The 24,097-nt window shown below is 42.1% G+C and overlaps 1 protein-coding gene across 1 annotated transcript in view; it reads left to right on the forward strand.

The window, feature by feature from the left end:
• ANKDD1B (ankyrin repeat and death domain containing 1B) overlaps positions 1 to 24,097 on the forward strand; it is a 66,050-nt gene that overhangs the window by 726 nt on the left and 41,227 nt on the right. The window contains 5 exon segments of the mRNA XM_089908566.1: positions 6,957 to 7,060; positions 9,773 to 9,870; positions 19,293 to 19,313; positions 19,315 to 19,393; positions 19,492 to 19,596. Of these exon segments, the coding sequence (XP_089764692.1) occupies positions 6,957 to 7,060; positions 9,773 to 9,870; positions 19,293 to 19,313; positions 19,315 to 19,393; positions 19,492 to 19,596 (407 nt within the window).

Genomic DNA, 24,097 nt, shown 5'->3' on the forward strand with positions numbered 1-24,097 from the left:
CGGAGCACAGGCTCCGGACGCGCAGGCTTAGCGGCCATGGCTCACGGGCCCAGCCGCTCCGCGGCATGTGGGATCTTCCCAGACCGGGGCACGAACCCGTGTACCCTGCATTGGCAGGCGGACTCTCAACCACTGCGCCACCAGGGAAGCCCTTATAAATTTATTTATTTATTTTTGGCTGCGTTGGGTCTTTGTTGCTGCACGCAGGCTTTCTCTAGTTGCGGAGAGCAGGGGCTACTCTTCGTTGCAGTGAATGCGGGCTTCTCATTGCGGTGGCTTCTCTTGTTGCGGGCTCGAGGCGCGCGGGCTTCAGTAGTTGTGGGTCGCAGGCTCTAGAGCGCAGGCTCAGCAGCTGTGGCGCACGCGCTTAGTTGCTCTGCAGCATGTGGGATCTTCCCGGACCAGGGCTCGAACCCATGTCCCCTGCGTTGGCAGGCAGGTTCTTAACCAGTGTGCCACGCAGGAAGCCCGATGTTGAATTTTTTTAAATGCTTCTTCTAAATCAATTTAAATGATCATGTAGTTTTTCTTTTTTAGACCACTAATATAGTAGATTACATTGATTGATTTTCAAATATGGAACCAGTTTTGCATTGTCAGGATAAACCCCACATGGTTATGGTGTATTATACTTTTTATATATGACTGGATTTGACTTGATAATGTTTGAGGAGTTTTGAATCTATGTTGTTGAGGGATATTTGTTTATAGTTTTCTGTTCTTGTAATGTCTTTGGTTTTAGAATCAAGGAAATGCTGATCTCGTAAGATGTGTTGGGAAGTGTTTACTCCTCTTCTGTTTTCTAGAAGAGATGGTATAGACCTGATGTTATCCTTTAAATATTTGGTAGAATTCACCAGTGAAACTGTCTGGGTATGGGGATTTCTTTTTTGGAATTTTTTAAACTACAAAGCCCATTTCTTTAATAGTTATGGGATTATTCCAGTTATCTGTGTAATCTTGAGCGAATATTGGTAGTTTGTGGTTTTTGAGGAGTTGTTTCATTTCATCTAAGTTGTTGAATTTATGTGCATGGAGTTGTTCATAGTATTCTCTTTTTCATCCTTTAATGTCTGTGGAGACTGTAGTGCTCTGCTCTCTTTCATTCCTTACATTGGTAACATGTGTCTTCCCTCTTTTTTCTTAGTCTTGCTAGAGGTTTATTGATTTTATTGACATCTTCAAAGAACCAGCTTTTGTTTTTATTGATTTTTCTCTATTGTTTTTCTGTTTTCAGTTTCATTGATTACTGCTTTTACCTTTGTTGTTTTTCTTCTGTCTGCTTGATTTAGGTTTATTTTGCTCTTCATTTTTTACTTTCTCAAGGTAGGAACTTAGATTATTGACTTGAAGCCTTTCTTCTTTTCTGATAATTTAATCCTATAAGCTTTAGCTGCATCCCACACATTTTGATATATTTTATTTTTATTTTCATTCAGTTCAAAATATTTTCTAATTTCTCTTGAGGTTTCCTCTTTGATCCATGGTCCAGATTTTTTTTTTTTTTTTTTTTCAAAAATTGGAAGTTCTCATAGTACTGAGCCTATATTCCCTCCTGGCAGTATTCTTCTGGAAGTGATTGTGGTTACCCAACCCTTCCATCCAACCATTGAACAAATATTTATTGAACATCTACTAGCACTAGGCACTGGGATTACTTCAGCTTCCCCATGGATGTGTATTCAGGTGAAGGAAGCAGACAGTGAACAAGTATATATGTATTAAATGTCAAATAATATCAAATGATATGAAGAAAGAAAGGAGTAGGGCATAGGGGTAGAGAATGACAGGGGAAAGAGGATTGGGTGGTCAGGCGTGGTTTTTCAGAGGTGGTACCATTTGAGGTACCACCTGAATGACATGAAAGAGGAAGTCTGGACTTGTTTTTCTAGCTCAGCATGGCCCCCTCCTGTTCTGACCCTCCTTCCTCAAACTTGCTCTGCTACTGAAGGCATGGAGTGTTGTACCCCTAAAAGTTTAAGTGAATGATACAGCTCTGTGTAACCTGTTTTTGTTTTTTTTTTTTTAAAGTATGTCTCCTACACTAACCTAGATCTTTACCGCTACCAGTACCCTGCTACATCTTTTTTTTTTTAATTTATTTAATTAATTTTGGCAGTGTTGGGTCTTCGTTTCTGTGCAAGGGCTTTCTCTAGTTGCGGCGAGCGGGGGCCACCCTTCATCGCGGCGCATGCGCCTCTCACTGTCGCGTCCTCTCTTGTTGCGGAGCACAGGCTCCAGACGTGCAGGCTCAGTAGTTGTGGCTCACGGGCCCAGTTGCTCCGCAGCATATGGGATCCTCCCAGACCAGGGCTCGAACCCATGTCCCCTGCACCGCAGGCAGATTCTCAACCACTGCGCCACCAGGGAAGCCCTAACCTGTTGTTTTTGACTGAACATTTAACCTTTACTTGATTTTATCCATTACATTTTTAACGCATATATATTAAAGTACTCTTCTAAATATTATTTAGTAAACTGATATGTTTATGATTTTGTCTGGGCCATTTTCTCGACTCTGTCACTTATTACCCAGAAGGTAGATGGTGGTGTGTTGGTAAGGGTCTAACTACCAACTCTCTGGGAGAAAAAGTTCTGATTTGTAGTGTTTTCCAATTTCCTTTGTGTAATGCTTCCACTGTGACTGATTTCAAGCTACAATGTGATGTCACTGAACACAGAGTTGAGAAGAGTTACACACAGTTGGTTCTTATTAGCCTGTACAAGCTGGCTCCTTCACACCACTGAAGGAAGGTTTTATAATCTGTTTTATAGGTTGGGATATTAAAATTCAGAATTGTTACAGGGTTACACAATTAGTATGCCGTGGGCCAGTCAGTGAACATTTTAAGTCCCTAGATATTCTGATGTAATTGGCTTGGACCAGGAGTTTTTTATGGTGTTTTTGTTTGTTTGTTTGTTTGTTTTTGCCGTACGGGCCTCTCACTGTTGTGGCCTCTCCCGTTGCGGAGCACAGGCTCCGGACACACAGGCTCAGCGGCCATGGCTCACGGGCCCAGCTGCTCCGCGGCATGTGGGATCTTCCCGGACCAGGGCACGAACCCGTGTCCCCTGCATCGGCAGGTAGACTCAACCACTGCGTCACCAGGGAAGCCCTATGGTGCTTTTTAATTGTCTTAGAAACTTCCTTAAAATTAAATTTTTAAAAATATTTATTTATTTATGGCTGCATTGGGTCTTAGTTGTGGCATACAGGCTTCTCTCTAGTTATGGCACGCAAGCTCCAGAGTGCATGGGCTCGGTAGTTGCGGCACAGCGTGTGGGATCTTAGGTCCCCAACCAGGGATTGAAACCACATCCCCTGCATTGGAAGGCAGTTTCTTAACCACTGGACCACCAGGGAAGTCCCTTAATTTTCCTTATCGATATGGTAGAAAAGGGGCAAGATACTCAACTTCAGGGACAGACTAGAATCCATGTGTCATATTTCCGGGCACAGTAAGGTCTTGACTTGCTATTTCAGGGATATACCAAAGAGGGATAAGGACCTGGAAATAGAACCCCCCTCCCATTGGATTAATACACTGGGGCAAGGAGCTGTGGCCAGGCTGTGTACGAACCAGGAGAAGGAGCTGAGAGGAGTCCGGCCTAACCAGCGGAATCTGTTAGCTAAAGCATGTGGCCAGTGGGCAGTTTGGACCTCTACTTCAGCAGTACACTCCCATACTGACACCCTGGACACATGCAGTGACTGGAAGCTTGGGCTTTGAATTCAGGCTGCCTAGGACAATTCTATCATTTATTATCTTTAAGGCATGAGCAAGTGGTTTAACTTTTCTAAGGCTCAGTTTCCTCATCTGTAAGATGGGGGTAATAATGTCTGTTCCATCAGGTTGTTAGTTTTATAAAAACCCTAGGGTGCTCCAACATTTGGAGATCGAGCAGAGGAGGAAGAACCAGTGAAAGAGACTGGAAAGCAACAAGTGGTCTAACAGAAGCCTGGAGGAAAACGTGTTAGAAGGAAAATGTGGTCCTCTGTGTCAGATCTGCCAGGAGTTCAGTGCACATGACAGAGAAGTGATGACTGGATTTTAGCAAGATGGAGTGACCCTGATAAGAGCAGTTTTGGTGGAGCAATAGGCATGATGTCTGATTAGCATAGGTTGAGATGAGATGGTGAGATGAGTACATGGAGACATCATTATAGAACATCATTATAGAACACTTCTAAGAAGTTTGAGGGTAATGGGAATTGAGAAGTGGAATGGCAGTTGGAAAGGAATGTGAAGTTACGGGATTTTTTTTTTTTTTTACACGAGAGGTATTATAGCACCTCTGTATATGTTGAAGGGAACAGTCCACTGGAGAGACATTAAATGATGCAGAGGAGAAAGAGGATAATTTCCAGGAGATAGATGAAATAATTGAAAAGATGAGAAGGGATGGGATCTAGATCCCAAGTGGAGAGGTTGGCCTTGGGAAGGCACAGGGATGCTTCACTGATTGTAACAGTAATAAAAACAGAGAGTGTGGGTATAAATGAAGTTAGGTAGATTGGTTGACTTTTAGCTGTCCAGGTATAGAAATGGAGCAGATAGCAGTTGGGTTTAATCTCAGAATTTGGATTCTACCAACTAGTCGGATGAAGGAAGTGAGTGGTGAGGGAGGTAAATGTGTTTGCACGGAAGTGGTTCAAAGATGAACCATAGGATCTAAACTGGGTGAGGAGGGAAGTAAGGGCCTAAGGGATGGATAATATAAAAAGACGGTGAGAAGAGTGGAATGGAGGACTTGATGAGGTCGCAAAATTTCTGGACTGGGAAGACTAGAGCAGGTGAGCTGAATGGATGAGTCCATGGTCAGAGAATGGGATTCTTGAAGATGTCAGAGGTAGTGTAGTTATTGTTGCAGGAAGGAGAGTAGGGCACGGGAGGATGTTCACATCCCAGGTCACGTCCGAGTCCCTGGGACGGCTGCCAAGTGTGGGTTCTTGGCTTTGCGCAGGAAAGAATTCAAGAGCGAGCCACAGTAAAGTGAAAGAAGGTTTATTCAGGGAGATGCACACTCCATAGACAGAGTGTGGGGCATCTTGGAAGGCAAGAGGCACCAGGGTATGGGCTTGTCCGTTTTTATAGGGATGGGTAATTTCATAGGCTAATGAGTGGGAGGAGTATTCCAGCTATTTTGGGGAAGGGGTGGGGATTTCCAGGAATTGGGCCACCACCCACTTTTTGACCTTTATGGTCGGCCTTGGAACTGTCAAGGCACCTGTGGGTGTCTCATTTAGCGGTGCTGATGTGTTACGGTGAGCTGAGCATATACTGAGGCTCAAGGTCTAGTGGAAGTCAACTCATCTGCCATCTTGGACCTATTTGGTTCTAATCAGTTTATGTCTTGTCCTCAGGCTATGTCATTCTTTTAGAGATTGTGCCCTGCCCCCTTCCTGTCGCATTATGATGTAGTGATGATAGTCATGTCAAGAGTATGACTCTGAAATTGGGTGGCTGAGGTCAGGTGGAGGAGAAGATTACTGGAGGTGAGGGGCTAGGGAACTGAGAGACCTGGATGTTGAAGTTGCTTAGAGTGGTAGCAAGAGTAGCAGTATGGGGCTGGCCAAAAAGTTCGTTTGGATTTTTCCATACAATGGCATGGAAAAACCCAAATGAACTTTTTGGCCAACCCAATGGGAAGAGCCAAGCGATAGAATGAATGTGTATGTCTTCCCAGGAAGATACTCCCTGCTCTTTGACTGGACTTGGAAGCATGCTGAAAAGTCCTTGGCAGATGCTAGGGAAACTACACAACAACACATCTATAGGGACTTCCGTGGTGGCACAGTGGTTAAGAATCCGCCTGCCAATGCAGGGTACACGGGTTCGAGCCCTGGTGTGGGAAGATCCCACATGCTGCGGAGCAACTAAGCCCGTGCACCACAGCTACTGAGCCTACACTCTAGAGCCAGCAAGCCACAACTACTGAGCCAGCAAGCCACAACTACTGAAGCCTGCATGCCTAGAGCCCGTGCTCTGCAACAAGAGAAGACAACGCAATGAGAAGCCCACACACTGCAACGAAGAGTAGCCCCCTCTCGCCACAACTAGAGAAAAGCCTGCACGCAGCAACAAAGACCCAATGCAGCCAAAAAAAAAAAAAAAAAAACTATAAAACCTCTCTTAGGTCCTTTCTTTTTGGAGATGGTCAATTGCTGATTTCATATCATCCCAATTCTGAGTTTATTCCCCAATGTTGTGATTGTCCTCTGAGAGCTTTCCAGCTTCTTTACATTACAAAAGAACAACAACAAACAAACAACTCAGTAAATCCTGGAATCTCCTCTAGGCTATTTAATAAAACCTGCCATCTGAATATGTATTTGTGTGTGACATATAATGTTCATAGTGTATAGTAATGTTAATGTTTATAGTTAAAAGTGTGAATCCACTTTTATCTCCTTTCATATAAATGAGAATAAAACAGGTTCATCCCTTTTAGCCTTCGTTCATGTATATTTATATGATGTGCTGCATTTTAAGGTTCTGTTTCTGCAGGTCTGGCATCTGCAAAGGGTTCTGCAGACAACAGTTTTATCTCTATAAGCTTGCATTATAGAGTATTTGGGCTCCTCCCTGAGTAATCTTGTACAAACATCTTATAAACAACACCCCCTGAGAAGTCAATGGCCACCCTCTGACCTCCTAGAGCTAGATACTGCATTGCTGACTTCAGGGTGGTCCTTTGGAATAATGTTTTGCTTGGGACCAGGAAGATTTTTAAGGCTGTGAAAACACTTGCAGCATGAGGAGAAAGTGGAATCTTGATAATACAGCTTTATGAAATACTGAAGCAAAGTTCCCACGTCCAGAATAGCAGAATGCGAAAGGCTCAAGCCTGCTGTTTCAAGTCTTTAGTTCCAAGGTTTGCCACACGAGGTTTGCTTTTTCTTCAGCCCTCTTAAATTCCCTGTCATGCTTGCTTGCTTGCTTGCTTGCTTTTAGTGCTGCCAAATGAGAGGAGCTTCCAGAATGCTGCTAAAAGCAATAATTTGGAGCTTATGGAGAAGCTGTTTGAAAAGAAGGTTAACATGAATGCTGTGAACAATGTGAGTAGAAATCACAGATGTGACAAGTGACAGTGGTGTGGGTTTACACAGTCCAACTGAAATAAAAATAAAAGTGATTCTGCTAAATGAGATGAGGGAGAGCTCCGTTGCTGGCAATTCCGTAATGTTTAAGCCAAAGGTGGAATCAAGCAGTGGAAGAGGCTCTGGGTGTTTTAACTGATCTATTCCAAGGGGAAGCGTCCAGGGTCTTTATGTGCAGCTGTACTAAGTCTGTGGGTGGACAGTGAAGCCAACTGTCAAGGTTATGGGCCTGGACTTGGTCCTGGATCATAGCCTGTGGATCACTTTGGCCTCAAACATTCTGGAAAGGCAGAACATCTTTTGCTACACGGTTCATCATTGTTTTCTCGCCAGTGATGTCCTTTATGGTTGGAGCCTTCCAAATTTAAAATCCAATGGAGAGTATGGGTTTGCATTTTATTGCTTCTGAAATATAGTTCATCTGCATGTTGGGCAGTGAGGCCTCTTCTGAAACCTGGCTCTCACTTGTTCTTCAGGTGCCTGGGTTTAGGGGAGAGGTCCCACTGCCAGACATGGATTTCCTACTGCTTGCTTCTGTGGGGATTTCCTGACAGCCCCACCAGGCAGGGTTTATCAAAGTGAACAGACTGGGGGGGCTGTGTCAATTGTTTAGGACAATTTGTGGGGATGGCAGAGTTGGATGTAATGCAAATGAAGCATAAACTTTAAGACACCTGCTTGCACAGACTCCTTCCAAGGCACTGGGAGGACTCTAGCAGTGTGTTCCATTGTTATATGATTTTGTAAAATCTGAAAAAGTAAGAAATTTTAACTGTAATCCGTTAAGCTTTCTGACTCTGGCTTTAAAGAGGGCTCCCAAAGAGTGTAAACTTGACGTTCCACAAAACCTGGATCTATCCCAGGCAATGAGGTCATAGAAACTGAGGTCATGCATCATGTGCAGTGGAAGGGTGTTTAACAGTTGTGCATGTGTGTGTGTGAGGGGATCTGTGTTTATGTGTATGTGGGAGTTTATGTGTCTGTGTATATTGTGTATGTGTACATGTGTATGTCTGATGTGTTACCTGTGTATACCATATTCATTGTCCACAGACATCCTAGAGAGAGTAGAAAAATAGCAAATTTTTACAGCATAACAATTTTAGGAACAAAAAAAAAAAGGAAGGGAATCAAGAAAGGAAGGGAGCAAAAATTAAAGAAATAAGCAAGGATCTTTTAAGGTAATATCTAGATTAATTGTTGAATAAGTAAAGCAATAATCATTTTTCCAAGCAGCAGGAAATAGATTCTCCAGTGTACTTTTATAACCATTTGAAAATTTTTTCCATATAACTTTCTGATATTTTAAACCATATTTTTATATTAAAGTACTTAGAGAGATAGTACACTTAAACTTACAGTCAGTGTAGCAAGTTATTGTAAACTCCTGAGGAATTATATTATGCTTTCTAATGACATCTCTTTTAGTCCTGTTTACAGCAAATTGTTGACATGGTTACTTGTAGAGTTCCTTAAAATCTGTGATGACAGAAATGAAAAAACATCGAAGTGGTTTTATTGAATTATCTTGGATGGTATTTTGATTTGCATCCTTATTCACGAATAAAGTTAAAGGGGAGTTTATAAGCCCAAATTTGACATACTAGGACATAGCTCTAGACTGCAGAAAATAGCAAGGGTAACTCAAATTTAGTTTATCACCGATTTAGCTACCAAGGAAATCAGATTAAACAGTTCTCAATTTTTGCAATAAATTATTTATGAGAAACAAAGGATAGTAAATTCTTTGGAAGCAAGATCAGTATCTAGAATGTGGGAAATATGACATGTGTTTTAGTTACAAGCAAAACATCCATTGTCTGAAGCATGTCAGACTGTCTCTAGACATCCTGGGAGCACCAAGTTGGCTTTTCTTTGAAGCAGAAGATATTTATAGCTTTCTTTCTCTCTGTGTGTCTTTTCTTCCTCCCACCTTCCTCCTTCCCTCCCCCCCTCCCCTCCCCTCCTACCTCCCTCTCCCTCTCTCTCTTCCTTCCTTCCTTCCTTCCTTCCTTCCTTCCTTCCTTCCTTCCGTCTCTTTCTTGATTTGTTTGCTTCAGTAAAATTTACAGTCCAAAAATTACAGAGGAAAGAACCATATATGGATTGAACTTCTAGGAAGATTTTTTGTTATGTATTATCAACATGTCCTACCATTATTAATGATTGCATACCGGAGAAATACAGCTTTTACTCTCTAGTTGAAATCCATACAATCAGTCATAGGTTACGCAGTGGATTTCAGCTTGAGGCATATCCTCCAGTTGATTGCTAAATTCTCTATTATCTAACAGTAGAGAAATGCAAGATTATGCTGGATACAGTTCTCACTACTTTCAAAGGCTAGGCAAATAGTAGATAAATAATCAAAACACAAGCACCTGATAGAAAATTATGGCCGTTCAAGAACCAGGAATCTTGGGCTTCCCTGGTGGCGCAGTGGTTGAGAGTCCGCCTGCCAATGCAGGGGACACGGGTTCGTGCCCCGGTCCGGGAAGATCCCACATGCCGCAGAGAGGCTGGGCCCGTGAGCCGTGGCCGCTGAGCCTGCGTGTCCGGAGCCTGTGCTCCGCAACGGGAGAGGCCACAACAGTGAGAGGCCCGCGTACTGCAAAAAAAAAAAAAAAAAAAGAACCAGGAATCTTAAGAAGGCTAAATAGTGTTCCTCAGATGAACCACACAGCCCTGCCTTTTGCAGTGGGGACAGGTCATTTGTCTGCAGTGGATTTCTTGCTGAATCACAAGGCCAGGGGGGTGTTGCTGGTGAGGTAACCTCGTCTTCGTTGGGGAGAATGGATCGGAGCATAACCAACCTAAGGGGAAAATCTGGCCGCTTGGGCTATCTTTTCTGTACCTACACACAAAATATTTCCATTGGCAGTGTTCATTTTGGAAAGATCTATTTAGAGAATACGCATATTATGTGCTTTTTGTATTTGATAGTCACCAATTGTTTACCCACTACGTATAGGATTTACGCTTTTACTTATTTTCCCATATAGACCTTATGGCCAGTAGCATGCATTTGTAAGAATAAAATGGTTGCCTAGAGTGTAACTGGGGGCATAGAAGACAGAAGCTAACTGGACTCAGGGACATTAAATCTGGAATTTTCCCTGTGAACTCTGATAAATAAATAAGGCGTATTAAACGCATACTGTGTACCAGGCACCAGTCTCAGGACTTTGATATTTAGTGCCCCCAGCCTTGTGAGAAAAGTATTGCTGTAATGTCCAATTTACAGATGAGGGGCCTGAGACAAAGAGAGGTTAAGTATCTTGCCCCCAAAATTACATCTAAGAAGGAGTGGAGGCAGGATTTGAACCGGGCTTATCTGATTCCAGAGACCATGGCCTTAGCCACATATCACCTTGATGATTTATCTGCCTAGACATCAAAATCCACCCTAAAGATTTTCCATGTACTTTTCCCAACTTCGTTTAATACTTTACCATGGAACAAGGAAACCAGTTAGGCTGGAGAGACCCAACATCATGTTTATCATCTCCAGTTGCAAAAGTAGGTGATAACCTTGGCTTTTAGTTAATCCAATGGATGATAGTTCTTGATTCTTAGTTAATCCAATGGGCCATGTTTTTTAAAGTTAAACTATTCAAAAAATTCTTAAAGAGCTATTCTGTTTTTTCCCTGGACTGACTCAGCATTGCTTTACCTTCATGTCTCACAGGGTTAGGTTTAGTATGTGCTTGGTAAATCATTGGAAGATGAATAAATGAAATCAGTTCAAACCAATTGGTCATCTTATTGGTTATCTTATTGATTTTGTCGGCACTCATAGACATGGCCTAGACTTCATAATGATGAGAGTTTCTCTTTGTTTCACCAGAGGGACACATCCCTCTCTGTCTAATTATTGCTCTAGTATTGGTAGGCAAGTGGATTGATAAACAACAGAATCAGAATGAAGAAAAACCCCTTTTAAAAAATTGGCACTGCAGGGCTTCCCTGGTGGCTCAGTGGTTAAGAATCTGCCTGCCAATGCAAGGGACACAGGTTCGAGCCCTGGGCCGGGAAGATCCCACATGCCGCAGAGCAACTAAGCCATGCACCACAACTACTGAGCCTGAGCTCTAGAGCTAGAGCCCGCAAGCCACAACTACTGAGCCCACGTGCCACAAGTACTGAAGCCTGTGCATCTAGAGCCTGTGCTCTGCAACAAGAGAAGCCATGATAATGAGAAGGCTGCGCACCACAATGAAGAGTAGCCCCCACTCACCGCAACTAGAGAAAGCCCACGCACAGCAACGAAGACCCAACACAGCCAAAAATATAAATAAATAAATAAATTTTTAAAAAAAACTTTAAAAAAATTGGCACTGCAAGCACTCCAACTTAATGAGTGTAGTAAGTTGTATTACAGTTATAATACTTAAGGAACATGTTGTTTAGGTCTGAAAATTATCATTTGATTATTTTTTAATGTTATTTAGCCTGCAAAAGATGTTTTGGTAATAGACATGATTGCCAAGAGTCTAGTTTTATTTTAACATTGAAACCCAGATACAATAACTTTTTATTTTACTTTAATTTTTAAATTAACATACTGTTCATTAACTTTCTTCTTGGCATACAGCTTTATGAATTTTAACACATGTATAAATTCATGTAACCACTATCACAATCAAAATACAGAACAGTTGCATCATTCAGAAAAATCCCGTATGCTGCCTCTTTGTAGTCAAAACCTCTTTGTAGTCAAACCCTCCCCTACCCTGGCAACCACTGATCTTTTCTCCATCTCTATAATTTTGCCTTTTTGAGAGTGCCATATAAATGATACCATATAGTATGTAACCTTTTGACACTGGCTTTTTTCACTCAGCAAAATTTCTCTGAGGTTCATGTGTTGCATGTATCAATAATTCCTCCCTTTTTATTGCTGAATAGTATTCCAGTGTATAGATATACCACAGTTTATTATATCCATTCACCAGTTGAAGGACATTAGAGTTGCTTCCAGTTTTTGACTATAACAAGTAAAGCTGCTGTAAACATTCATGTACAGGTATTTGTGTAAGCATAAGTTTTCATTTCTCTAATGTAAATACCTAGAGAAGTGAGATTACTGGGGCATATAGTGAGCTATATACAAGAAGCCACTAGACTTTCTTAGAGGGGCTGCACCATTTTCATTCCCACCAGCAATGTGCTAGGTTTCCATTTGTTCCACATCCTCATCAGCACTTGGTATTGTTATTTTTCTCCCTTAATTTTAGCCATTCTAATAGGTTTGTATTGGCATCTCATTGTGGTTTCATTTGCATTTCTTTAATAGCTAATTGTTATTAAATCATATTTTCTTGTGTTATTTACCATTTGTATATCTTCTTTGGTGATATGTCTGTTCAAATCTTTTGAACATTAAAAAAAATTGATTATGTTGGTTTTTTTACATTAATTTTATTTGATCTTTGCAACAACCCTGTGTGCTTGGTACTATTTTTTAAAAAATATTTATTTAGGGCTTGCCTGGTGGCGCAGTGGTTGAGAGTCTGCCTGCCGATGCAGGGGACACGGGTTCGTGCCCTGGCCCGGGAAGATCCCACATGCCGCGGAGCGGCTGGGCTCATGAGCCATGGCCACTGAGCCTGCGCGTCCGGAGGCTGTGCTCTGCAGCGGGAGAGGCCACAACAGTGAGAGGCCCGCGTACCGCAAAAAAAAAAAAAAAAAATATATATATATATATATATTTATTTAGTTATTTATTTATTTTTGGCTGTGGCGGGTCTCAGTTGTGGCGCGCGGGCTCTTTGTTGCAGCGTGCGGGCTTCTCTCTAGTTGTGGCACGTGGGATCCAGAGTGTGAGGTCTCTCTAGTTGTGGCACACGGGTTCCATAGCATGTGGGCTCTGTAGTTGCAGCACGCAGACTCCCTCGTTGTGGCACGCAGGCTCAGTAGTTGCAGCGCGCAGGCTTAGTTGCCCCATGGCATGTGGGATCTTAGTTCCCCCATCAAGGATCGAACCCGTGTCCCCTGCATTGGAAGGCAGATTCTTAACCACTAGACCACCAGGGAAGTCCCTGTTTTAATTGTTGAGTTTTGAGAGTTCATTATATATTCTGGATCCAAGTCCTTTGTTAGATATGTGATTTGCAAATATTTTTTCACCCTCTGCAGCTTATCTTTTTAGTGCTTTTCATAGAGCAGAAGTTTTTAATTTTGATGAAATTCAATTCACTTGTATTTAAAAAATGAATCTAGCTATTGGTATTATATCTAAGAATGATTTGCCTAACTTAAGGTTATGAAGATTTCTCATATTTTTCTTCAAAAACTTTTATAGCCTTGTGTTTTACATTTAGATTTATCATCCGCTTTGAGTTAATTTAAGTATAAAGTTATAAGGAATCTGGTATATGGATGACCGATTTCTTCAACACCATTTGACACCAATGTCACCAGTTTTTAACACTTTTGCAGTGCTGTTTGGACCTGTGCGCTATCCATGAGCCAGTCTGAGACCTGGGCAGTGGTCTACCCGATAGTTCAGTTCCCCAAGCTTTTGTCACACTGTTTAGGGTCAGGAACATGTACAGGTCCGGGGGGAGGCCAGTAGTACATACACAACTTTATAGGGTTGCTTTCTTGAACTCCCACCTCTCCAAGATCATCTCCCCTACATTCTCCACCTACAGGGCCCTTCTCCACCTTTTCCTGGTCTTCTGGCCAAGGGTGTAGTATCCCAGCTCTGCTGTGTACTTCCCACAATTATGTCTGCCTCTGGGACTAAGAGAGGAAAAAAAAACCCTTTTCCCCCCTCCCCCACCCGCATCCTCCTCTTCTGACCACAGTTCCTCAGGTCAGAGAGAAGGATTCCCTCTGTCACTGCTTGCCCAGTCACTGCTCCTACCCCTTCTACTGTGGGGTTGCAACTTTGGGAGTGAGGCTTGCCTGGGGCGGAACCAGAAGAGAAAACAAAACAAATTTAGGATTTCCCCCACCTTCTCTGCCCTGTAGGGGCCCCCTTCCACTTCTTAGACCAGAATGGGAAGCTCCTCTTGGAGCTGTTTCTGTCCGGGCCAGTGATTTGTACTGCTTTGAGTCCCAGCTGGAAGGTATGGAAGAGAAAACAGAAAGATCAGGAAACCCTGATTGTTTGTATTTTGAGTTCTGGTTTTCTTCCCCAATCTACCTGCTGTCATTTACTCCTCAGAGTCCTCAAATAGCTGTTCCAAACGTCTGTCCAGAGATTTTAGTAGCATTTGTTGGGAGAGACAGAGTGGAGTGTACTTATACCATCTTAAACAGGACCATAACCCTAAACCTTTGACATACTATGAAAGTGGAGAGAATTGTAAACACTGGTGTATCCATTGCCCAGGTTCAATAGCATCTTTTCTTTTAAACAGCATGTCTGAGGATTGCCATGTGTCTAATGTATTAAACACACTACTCGTTTATGTCAGAGTGTAAGTCAGTTGTACCCAAAATGTTGGAGAGAGGTTTTACCACTTTGTTCTCTCTGAGGTTTTTCCGAACATATATTTGTATTACCCTGTATTTGAAGCATGACTCTGGCTAGCATCAGCCTCTTGTAACTTTGCCTTGGGGCACTGAAATGCTGTCAGGTGGGAAATAGCATCATTCCTGATGTACCTCTGTATTCTGCCTTGAAAGATTCATTAAGTATTTCTGTAACTAAATCGATTATTCACAGTGGCATTACAGCATAACTAATAAGATGCTTTTTATAATTCAAGCAATGCCATGTTTGGCCAGACCTGGCAGCTTCTTTATCTGAGTGATGAGCCCTCAGTTTGACTTAGCAGTTCTGTCTTTTGAGTTCTAACACCTATTTGCAAAGAGCCAACAATGGCACCCCTTCACCGTCAATATTTATTCAGTGTCTGTTGTGGGTGAGTATCAATGCCAACTACTGGGGATTCAACTAGATATAAGTCCTTGCTACTCAAAGTAGGTCCTGGGACCAGAAGCACTGGTATCACCAGGGAGCTTGTTAGAAATGCAGAATCTTGGGCCCCACCCCAGACCTCATGAATCAGAATCTGCAATTTAACAAGATCCCCAGGTGGTTGTTTCAGGAAGCACTGGCATAGATACAGTCCCTGCTTTGAGGAACCTACACTCTTTTGGGGAGCAAGGACAGACTGTAATAGGTAAGTTGCGTGCTGAGGATCAAATGCATAGCCCAGAGGCTGAGGACTCCAGGTTCAAAGTGGGCAGCATCCACAAATCTGGGGAAGAGGCAGATGAGGTAAATGGAGGCTCTTACTCCAGATGTGAAGAAAGGATCCCAGGTGGAGTGCAGGTGGTGCCCAGAGGATAATGCAAGCATCTACTCTCAGAGCTGCTTACTCTGAGTGCAAGTGTTCCCCGGGGAAGTTATTGACCTTCTTGCCTGTCATCAGACTGGTAATGAGAACAGGTTGTCGGTGTCTGTGGGCATTTTACACTTTATAGAGCATCACGTACTGACTACGAATGTAATCTGTGACTCATGCTCATAAACTTCTCAGGCATGTCAGTTTCTTATCAGAAGACTTACTTTACATCTGTGAGGAGTGATTCTTTGCCTCTGAGGAACAATGGCTCCATTTGGAATTTATGGTTTCAGAGACTCAAGTTGTTTGCCTCTTGAATTCCTTGCTTTTGGATTTTATGATGGGTGTTTGAAATCCTTAAGTGTTGGCTGCTTTAAAATTAGGAATGACCTCTTAGGGAAAAATAGAGCTATCAAAATATGATTTATCATCTATCCCAAATATTTCTGGCCTCTTTTCTGACCATATGTGAAACTAGATTTATGGTTACTGGGTGTGAAACATTGATTTATAGGGAAGGCTAAATTAAGGGGTAAAATTTCTTGAAAAACCTCAACTAGTTATTGTACATCATTGTTCCTTGGGAAAAAGTGCAGAAATTGGTAAGCGTTTTCTTCACTCTAGACTTTAATAGACTGCCTCACTGTGTAGCGTGACAGCTGAAAGGTAAATATTATAGGGTATGTACATTTAGAGAAGGGTTTCTCCACAGTGGCACTATTGACCTGTTGGTCAGGTGATTTTTTGTTGTGGTGGAGGTTGGGGGGGTTATAGGATGTTTGCAGCATCTCTGGTCTCTACCCACTAAATGCCAATATCTCCCCTAGGTCACAACAACCAAAAGTGTCTCCAGAAATCTCCAAATGACCCCTGGGGGCAAAATTGCCCCCAGTGAAGAACCACAGATTGAGAGTTACATCTCCACAATCTGGGACTTGCTTTTTTACTTCTCCAACCCAAACTTTACTGACAATAAGAGAAAACATTAATGCAATTTCTGGGGACAGCCAAAGTAACTGCCAAAAGGCTTATACACTTTAAAATGGAAGTCCCCCACAGACCCTCATTCCTTGTTTATTTATTTATATGCTATACATTTAGCAAATTGGTCTCCAGGATTACAAATACAGTTGATTATGAGAGGCAAATAAGATGTGCTGAGAAGGCTTACTTTTTGGAAGGCATCTATACAGAGGTTATGGATGATTTTTTTTTTGGAGGTCCAGTACCATATTTATGGTGATTAAATACCTAACCATTTAACATGTACAATTGTACTATTGTTTTTATTAGGGTCTGTCTTAGCTTGGGCTGCTGTAACAAATATACCATAGGCTGGGTGGCTTCCACAACAAATGTTTATTTCTCACAGATCTGGAAACTGGAGAGTCCAAGATTAAGATGACATCACTGCCAGCATCTTGTGAAAGCTGCTTCTGGTTTTATCCACTCTCAGTGGAGAGCGGCAAGAGGAAGCAAGCTCTCTGTGTCTGTTTATAAGAGCACTAATCCCATTCATGAGGGTTCCACCCTCCTGACCTAATTATCTTCCAAAGGCATGACTTTCAAATACCATCACATTGGGGATTAGGCTTCAACATATGAATTATCAAGGGACACAGACATTCAGTCCATAGCAGGGTCCTATCTTTTTAAAAAGGTGTCAATGACAGAGTTTTTGAGTGTTGAGCCCCTGCCCCATTTCCCCTATAAACCCTGTGGGTTTTGCTGCTGTTGTTGTTTGTTTTCACTTTAAAAGAGATTTATTTAAAGTTTTTTCAGCTTTATTGAGGTATGGTTCAAATAAAACTGTGATACATTTAAAGTGTACCTGGTGATGATTCAGTGTGTGTATACGTTGTGAAAGGATTCCTCCCATCTAGTTAATTAACACACTCATCACCTCATTTCTTTTTTTGATGAGAACATTTAATTTCTACTCTCTTAGCAAATTTCAATTATATAAAAGTGTTATTAACTATAATCACCATGTGATACATTAGATCCTCAGACCTTATTTGTAGTTAATGGATGATTTTTTGACAAGGATAAAAGGAAACAGAAAAGCAGACACATGAACTTACAATTAAGGATCCTGAGGCTAAGAGTTAACTAAGTTGACCAAGATTATAGCATTTGAAAGTGGTAGAGCCAGAGTTTGAGGTCAGTTTCGTTTGAGTCTGCAGATCATGCTCATAATGTCTGCTCTATATACTTCTTTAACTTGGGACCTAGGGCGCAGGTCTCAATTTTCCTCAGGATACAGCCCTCCAATCCCTCCTCCCTGAGACAAGTGTTAACTGCTGGCTGTTTCCTTTCACACTTCTCTTCCTGTTCATTTGGTGTACAAGTCTAAGTACCCCCAGCATCACTGCAGGTCACTAGGTCTTGAGCGAAATCTCTCCTTCAGCCTCTTTTATGCATGTGTGATTTTACTGAGAGAGTATATTTTAAATAATTTATGCATAAATAGAATTCTTTTTATAACTTCAGTCTCTTGTTTCTTCTTTTTTGTGTAGTTTCCTCTTCTCCAGTAACTACATTTAACGATGTAGGATCTGTGTGTTTATTTCTGTACTTTTCCTCATGCTCATATCCACATTGGGGTTTTTTTTTTTTTTTTTTAAATTAATTAATTAATTAATTAATGGCTGTGTTGGCTCTTTGTTGCTGTGAGCGGGCTTTCTCCAGTTGCAACGAGTGGGGGCCACCCCTCGTTGCAGTGCACGGGCTTCTCATTGCAGTGGCTTCTTCCATTGCAGAACACAGGCTCCAGGCACGCGGGCTTCAGTAGTTATGGCTCACGGGCTTCAGTAGTTGTGGCTCGTGGGCTCCAGAGCGCAGGCCCAGTAGTTGTGGCACACAGGCCTAGGTGCTCCACAGCATGTGGGATCTTCCCAGACCAGGGCCTGAACCCATGTCCCCTGCATTGGCAGGCAGATTCCCAACCACTGCACCACCAAGAAGTCCCCATATCCACATTGTTATCTATCTATCCACTTACCCACTTATAATAGATGTAGATACATACATATACACATATGAGTTTTTGGTCATAGCTTGTTTTATAAAAAATGGGATCGTATTATATTTTCTCTGCATCTTATTTTCCACATTTAACAACTACCTAATGGAAGTCTCTCCATGTCAATTGTTATAGCCCTAATTAATTATTTTTAATGCCTACATCATGTGGTATGACTGTTCCCTGATTTGTTCATTGTTCCAATACTGATGGACATTTACCTTGCACTCAGTTTTAAGGGTTGCAATTAATAACCTTATTTATATGACATTAGGTCCTAAAACTTATTTTCATGGGATAGAGTCCCAGGAGTGGGATTGCTGGTTGTATTTAAAATTTTAATAGATATTGCCAGATTGCTTAAACTATAATGGTTTCATTTCTACTAATACCTTAAGAGAGCACATTTTTGGGTCCATTTTTCAATGGGTTTAATTGCCTTACTCTGTTGATTTGTAAGAGTACTTCATGTATTACAGAAAATAACCATTTATCTTTATTAAGATACATTTTAAAAAAATCTATCATTTGTTTATTGTCTTTGTTTATCATCTTGTTCCTTTTATAACTTTTGAATTAAAACACTATACATTATAGTCTAGATTTTCTTCTAATATATTTATTGTGTGTTTTTTGTATGTATGATATGATATAGGATTTAATTTTATCTTTTCCCAGATGAAGAACTACTTGTGCCTATACCACTTATTAAATATATTCATTGTCCCCATAGAATTCAAACATCACCTTTGCTGTACATTAAACTGTCATTTCTTAATTTTCAACAGTTAGGTATTAACCTAGCTTTTGTTGGCTGAGACAGTGTGGTGGCTCACCCAAGTGACAGATTCCTTTTCTGGAGGAAGCATGGCTTGACATGCATGCCTTGCATCCTGGTCTGGAAGCCTTGAGATCATGCTCATGCTGGTTAGAGCTGGAGCAGACCAGAGAGCCAAGAATCAGGTAGGTATGTGGATCACACCTGGACAGAAGCCCTCTCCTCACAGTGCAGGAGGAGAAGATTGCGGTGTAATTGTCTCCCCTACCCTGGCTCTCTTTAGGATGGAATGAATGCCCTCCACTTTGGGGCTCAGAGCAACAACATGGGCATTGTGGAGTACCTCATTCAAGATCTGCACCTGACGGACTTGGACCAGCCTGATGATGTGTGTTTGCTGTTGGGTGGACGGGTCTCAAATACACCCCCACTAAATTCTGCTTTCTTCCTGCCCTTGCAGAAACTGCCAAAGCAGCCAGCACAGACAGACCTGACCCTGTAGCTGGATCCTGTCTCTGCCTGGCAGACCACAGAGCAGATGGAAATTGTTGTGCCAGTGGTGGCCCTAGCACCTGCATGTGGGGAGGGCAGGAGGTATTGAGGAAGCTGCCTCTACTCCCTCATCCTGGCCAGGGGTGGACAGTATCCACCCTGTTTGGGTGCCTGCATTTTACTCGATTATGCCTGGCCTTTTGGGAATGTATTTGACCCAAGGCTGTGCTGTAATGAGCCGTGGAATATAGTGCAATTTTACCATATCCATCTATATTTTTTTCCTTTCATAAGAAGTGATATAGTAACAGCTACCACTTATGGAGTATTCGTTAGTGTGCTTGGCCCAGAGGAATGCTGTGTCCACACATTATTTCAGCGAGAGGTCTAGGGCCTGGCACGTATGGATGCTTAACAAATCATTGCTGGGTGAACGAATTATACTGTTAATCCCCACAGTAATCCTATAAAGAAAAAATATTTTACTTATTTTCAAAGGAAGTCTTATTTTTACTGATATTTGAGGAAGTCGAGGCCCAGAGAGGCTAGGTACCTGGTCTGAGGGCTCCAAACTGAGAAGTGACAGAGCCAGGGTTTGAATTCCGGCTTGGTTGACTCTAGTCACCGTGCTGTACCGCCTCCCTTCTCAGAGGACAGTGGGCATTGCCCATGTGCTAGGGACTGTCTTTTCCCTGGAATATCTCCTTCTAGCCTTTTTTCATAGGATAATATCTTCTGTGGGATTGGCATTTGAAGTTTGAATGGAACCTCCTTTTCACTGTGCCTCTAGAACCTTACTCTCCATTAAAGTCTCTCTAGAAGTTAATCAGTAATATTCGCTTTGTTTCACCTCTTTTAAAAAACCTTCACATTTTTTTCTGACCTCAATCTTAAAAATAATAACAACAAAAGCCATTTCTTCAAGTGAAGTCTATAAATTTATTTTACTTCTTCTGAATATGACTGAGCAACTATACGTTTACAGATTGGAGGCAGACAGACTTGGGCTGAGGCCTGGGCATATATTAACTATGTGGCTTTAGCAAGTTCTCCAACTGCTGAAATCCTCAGTATCTCCCTCTGTACAATGGGAATAATAAAACCTACTTCATGGTAGCACCAAGGCATGATAGGGTGGGGGGTGGATGTCTTGACCTCCATGTCATTTTTTATCAGCAATACCTCCATTCTTTGATAGAAATGATTTTGATGCTTCCTCAATCTTATATACAAATACCTATGCCAGTGAGCAAAATGGCAAGCCATTCTACCACCCCTTTCCAATCAGACGCCACCCCTAAGCCATTCCTATGTAGTAATATATCAGAGTAGCCACTGTTGGAAGGCTTAAATGAGTTAATGACTATAAAGCACTTAGCAGAGAACCTGGTACTTGGTAAGTGCTCACTAAATGTTAGTTATTATAACAATTATTATAGGGTAAAATGCTATCTAATTTCCTCAAACTGATAACCATAATCAAACAGCATTTAAGTCAGGATGAGGAAGTCAGACATTCCAGCTTGATCCAGGCTAACTAGGAGTGTGGCCTATGAGTGAATTCCATTCAATTCAATTCAGCAGATATATGTTCAGGACCTGATTTTTTGTTTGTTTGTTTGTTTTAATAAAAGGTATTTTTAACTGAAGTACAGTTGACTTACAGTGTTGTGTTTGCTTTCTGCTGTAAAGCAAAGTGATTCAGTTATACATATATATACATTCTTTTTATTTTTTTATTTTTTTATTGAAGTATAGTTGATTTACAATGTGTCGATTTCTGCTGTACAGCCAAGTGGTTCAGTTATATATATTACATTTGTATAATATATATATTCTTTTTTATATTCTTTTATCTCAGGATATTGAATATAGTTCCCTGTGCTATACAATAGGACCTTTTTGTTTATCAGGACCTGTTTTTGCGGTACGCAGGCCTCTCACTGTTGTGGCCTCTCCGGTTGCGGAGCACAGGCTCCGGACGCGCAGGCTCAGCGGCCGTGGCTCACGGGCCCAGCCCAGCTGCTCCGTGACACGTGGGATCCTCCCGGACCGGGGCACGAACCCGTGTCCCCTGCATCGGCAGGCGGACTCCTAACCACTGCGCCACCAGGGAAGTCCCTTAGGGCCTGTTTTGTGTGAGAACAGGACTGTCTTCCGTTTCATTGGGCTCTGGATGCTTTCACGGGAGACGGCTGTGTGTGGGGAGGATCAGGCAAGCTGAAGGGGCTCAAAGACCAAAGCAGTTTGTGGGGAACCTTCCCCACTTCTGGAGCTTCTGCTGGCCATTATCTCTTCAGCAGGCTCTGGGCTTGTCCTCTTCCACTCCTCTTCCTCCAACTCTGACTATTTGTTGGGGAAAAGGCTGAAGAGTCCTGGTAGCGGACCGTGCAGAGCCAGGTAGATGTGAAGCTAAGAGGACCTAAAATTAAGATTGGTGGAGAGACATATGAGGAATGAGCAAATAATGAGTTCACTGGGTCATCTAGGGAGAGAAGAATCTCTGAGTCCAATTTTAGTCCTAAAGAAACCTGGATTAATCCAATAAAAACACAAAGTCTGTCCTTTTTCTGAGATCTGTGAGTGAGGTCAAGGATACTGGCAAAAGCCAGTAGGATCAGGAGCTCAGGGTCAATTAATTCAGCGTTGGGTTTTCCATCTGTATTTGCTTAAAGATACTGTGGAGCTCATGAAATGCACTGTATAGAAAAGACTGCTCCGCCTTCACAGCGGGCCTTCTTCCTTAGTTTCTTATCCACAGAAGGTGATGGAGAGTCTTTATACCTGCCCAGTGTTAGTAATCCTTCTCATTAGCCTAAAGGGAACTCCAAAAGCTAACAAGGAAAGCCTTATAGGGAGGAGGTCTTTATTAACAAAATGGATTTAACTAGGCCTGGAAGAGATTGGGTGAGATGGGAGAGATGGAGGACACTGGAGTATACTGAAGTTTCTCCCAACTCCGTAGCTCTAGAAATCATGTGGCCTCTCCAGGGGAGAGAGATTAGAGCAGCCAGGAGAAGTCATAGGTGAAGCAGTCTAGATATTTAGAATCTACATGTAAACTCCCACCTAGTGATCAAAAATAAATACTCAGACTAAAATGTTTGGAGAGGAAGGGACACAGAAGGAAATGGCCTCAGAGGCCACTCATGTATCTGTTGAATGTTTATAAAGTTTGGTGGTACGACATTAGGTTGGTTTCAGCTGCATACATCGGGGAACTTCCACTGGTTTAAAGGAACCTCTATATGCAGTCTCTAGAGGTCCAAATGCAAAGAAGCATCCTTTTTTTGGAGGACTGGGGATAATAGTCATGAAGGGATTTGAGAAGACAGTTTCCTATGTGGACCTGAGGCCCACATCTAACAGCCTTGGATTTCATCCAACCTATTGACTCCCATCTGGGGAGAACTGACCTAGCAGCTCCCCTTCACACCAGTTCCATGCCTTCATATGCAACACACTGCTCTTTCAGCACTTTTTACTCATGGCAATGTTCTCGTCCTCTCTCAAATCTCTAGTTATTCAAGGCCCTGCTGCTTTTCCCCTTCAACTAGGGTTCTGCTGTGGATTCCTGATCGCAGGGTGAAGGGAAATGTCTTGGGTGTGTAGACATGCCCAGGAGGCACCGGGGGGCTTCATGCTGGATTCCACTGGCCTCCTCTCCTCAGAGGCTCTCCAGGGCACCCTCTCTGGGATCCCTGTGGGAAGGGATGGCCAGGTTGGACTTAAGGTGCACATTTAATGGCTGTTTGTGAAACATTTACCGAACTTTGTACCTTGTCAAATAACCCTGGCAGTAAACTTAAAAATGAAAAATAATTTCTAATGAATAATTGCAACTCCTCAGGCTTATTCACGTGCAAACAATTTAAATGCATTGAATTAAGACGTATTAGGTTAAATGCACATTAAGTTATAAGGGAAAAAGGAACAGGAATTCTGGACCCTCCTTATTTTTGTTAATTAAGAAAGGGATTCAGGATCCCTTCCTGAGCTGGGAAGTTGTTGTGGTTTGTGTGGGGCTTGAAGCTTGAGGCCCTGACACCAGGCTCCATAGTCCTCCAGGCTGGAAAATCTCCCTGCCTTCCAAATGAGGGCAGTCTCAGTTCTCCGAGGCTGCACTGGATAGAGGCCCACTTGAGTGTAATTTAAAAGGGTTGGGTGGTTAAAAAATGAAATAAGACATAAGAAACTATATATTTTTTTAAAACCCACATTTTTGAAATTCTTGTTATTTTGCCTAATAACTTATACTAGAGATGGGAGAAAAGATTTGTATCTCATTTTACTGTCACCTCATCTTTCTTCATGCTACCTTTTGATATGTTTATAAGATAGAGACTACTTTAAATGTTCTTATTTTGTGTAATTTGGCTTTCACTTTTTTTCTTGAT

The sequence above is a fragment of the Delphinapterus leucas genome, chromosome 3 (assembly GCF_059928025.1).
Source record: "Delphinapterus leucas isolate spDelLeu-1000000601 "Yukka" chromosome 3, BTC_Dleu_Yukka2, whole genome shotgun sequence".
Lineage (NCBI taxonomy): Eukaryota > Metazoa > Chordata > Mammalia > Artiodactyla > Monodontidae > Delphinapterus > Delphinapterus leucas.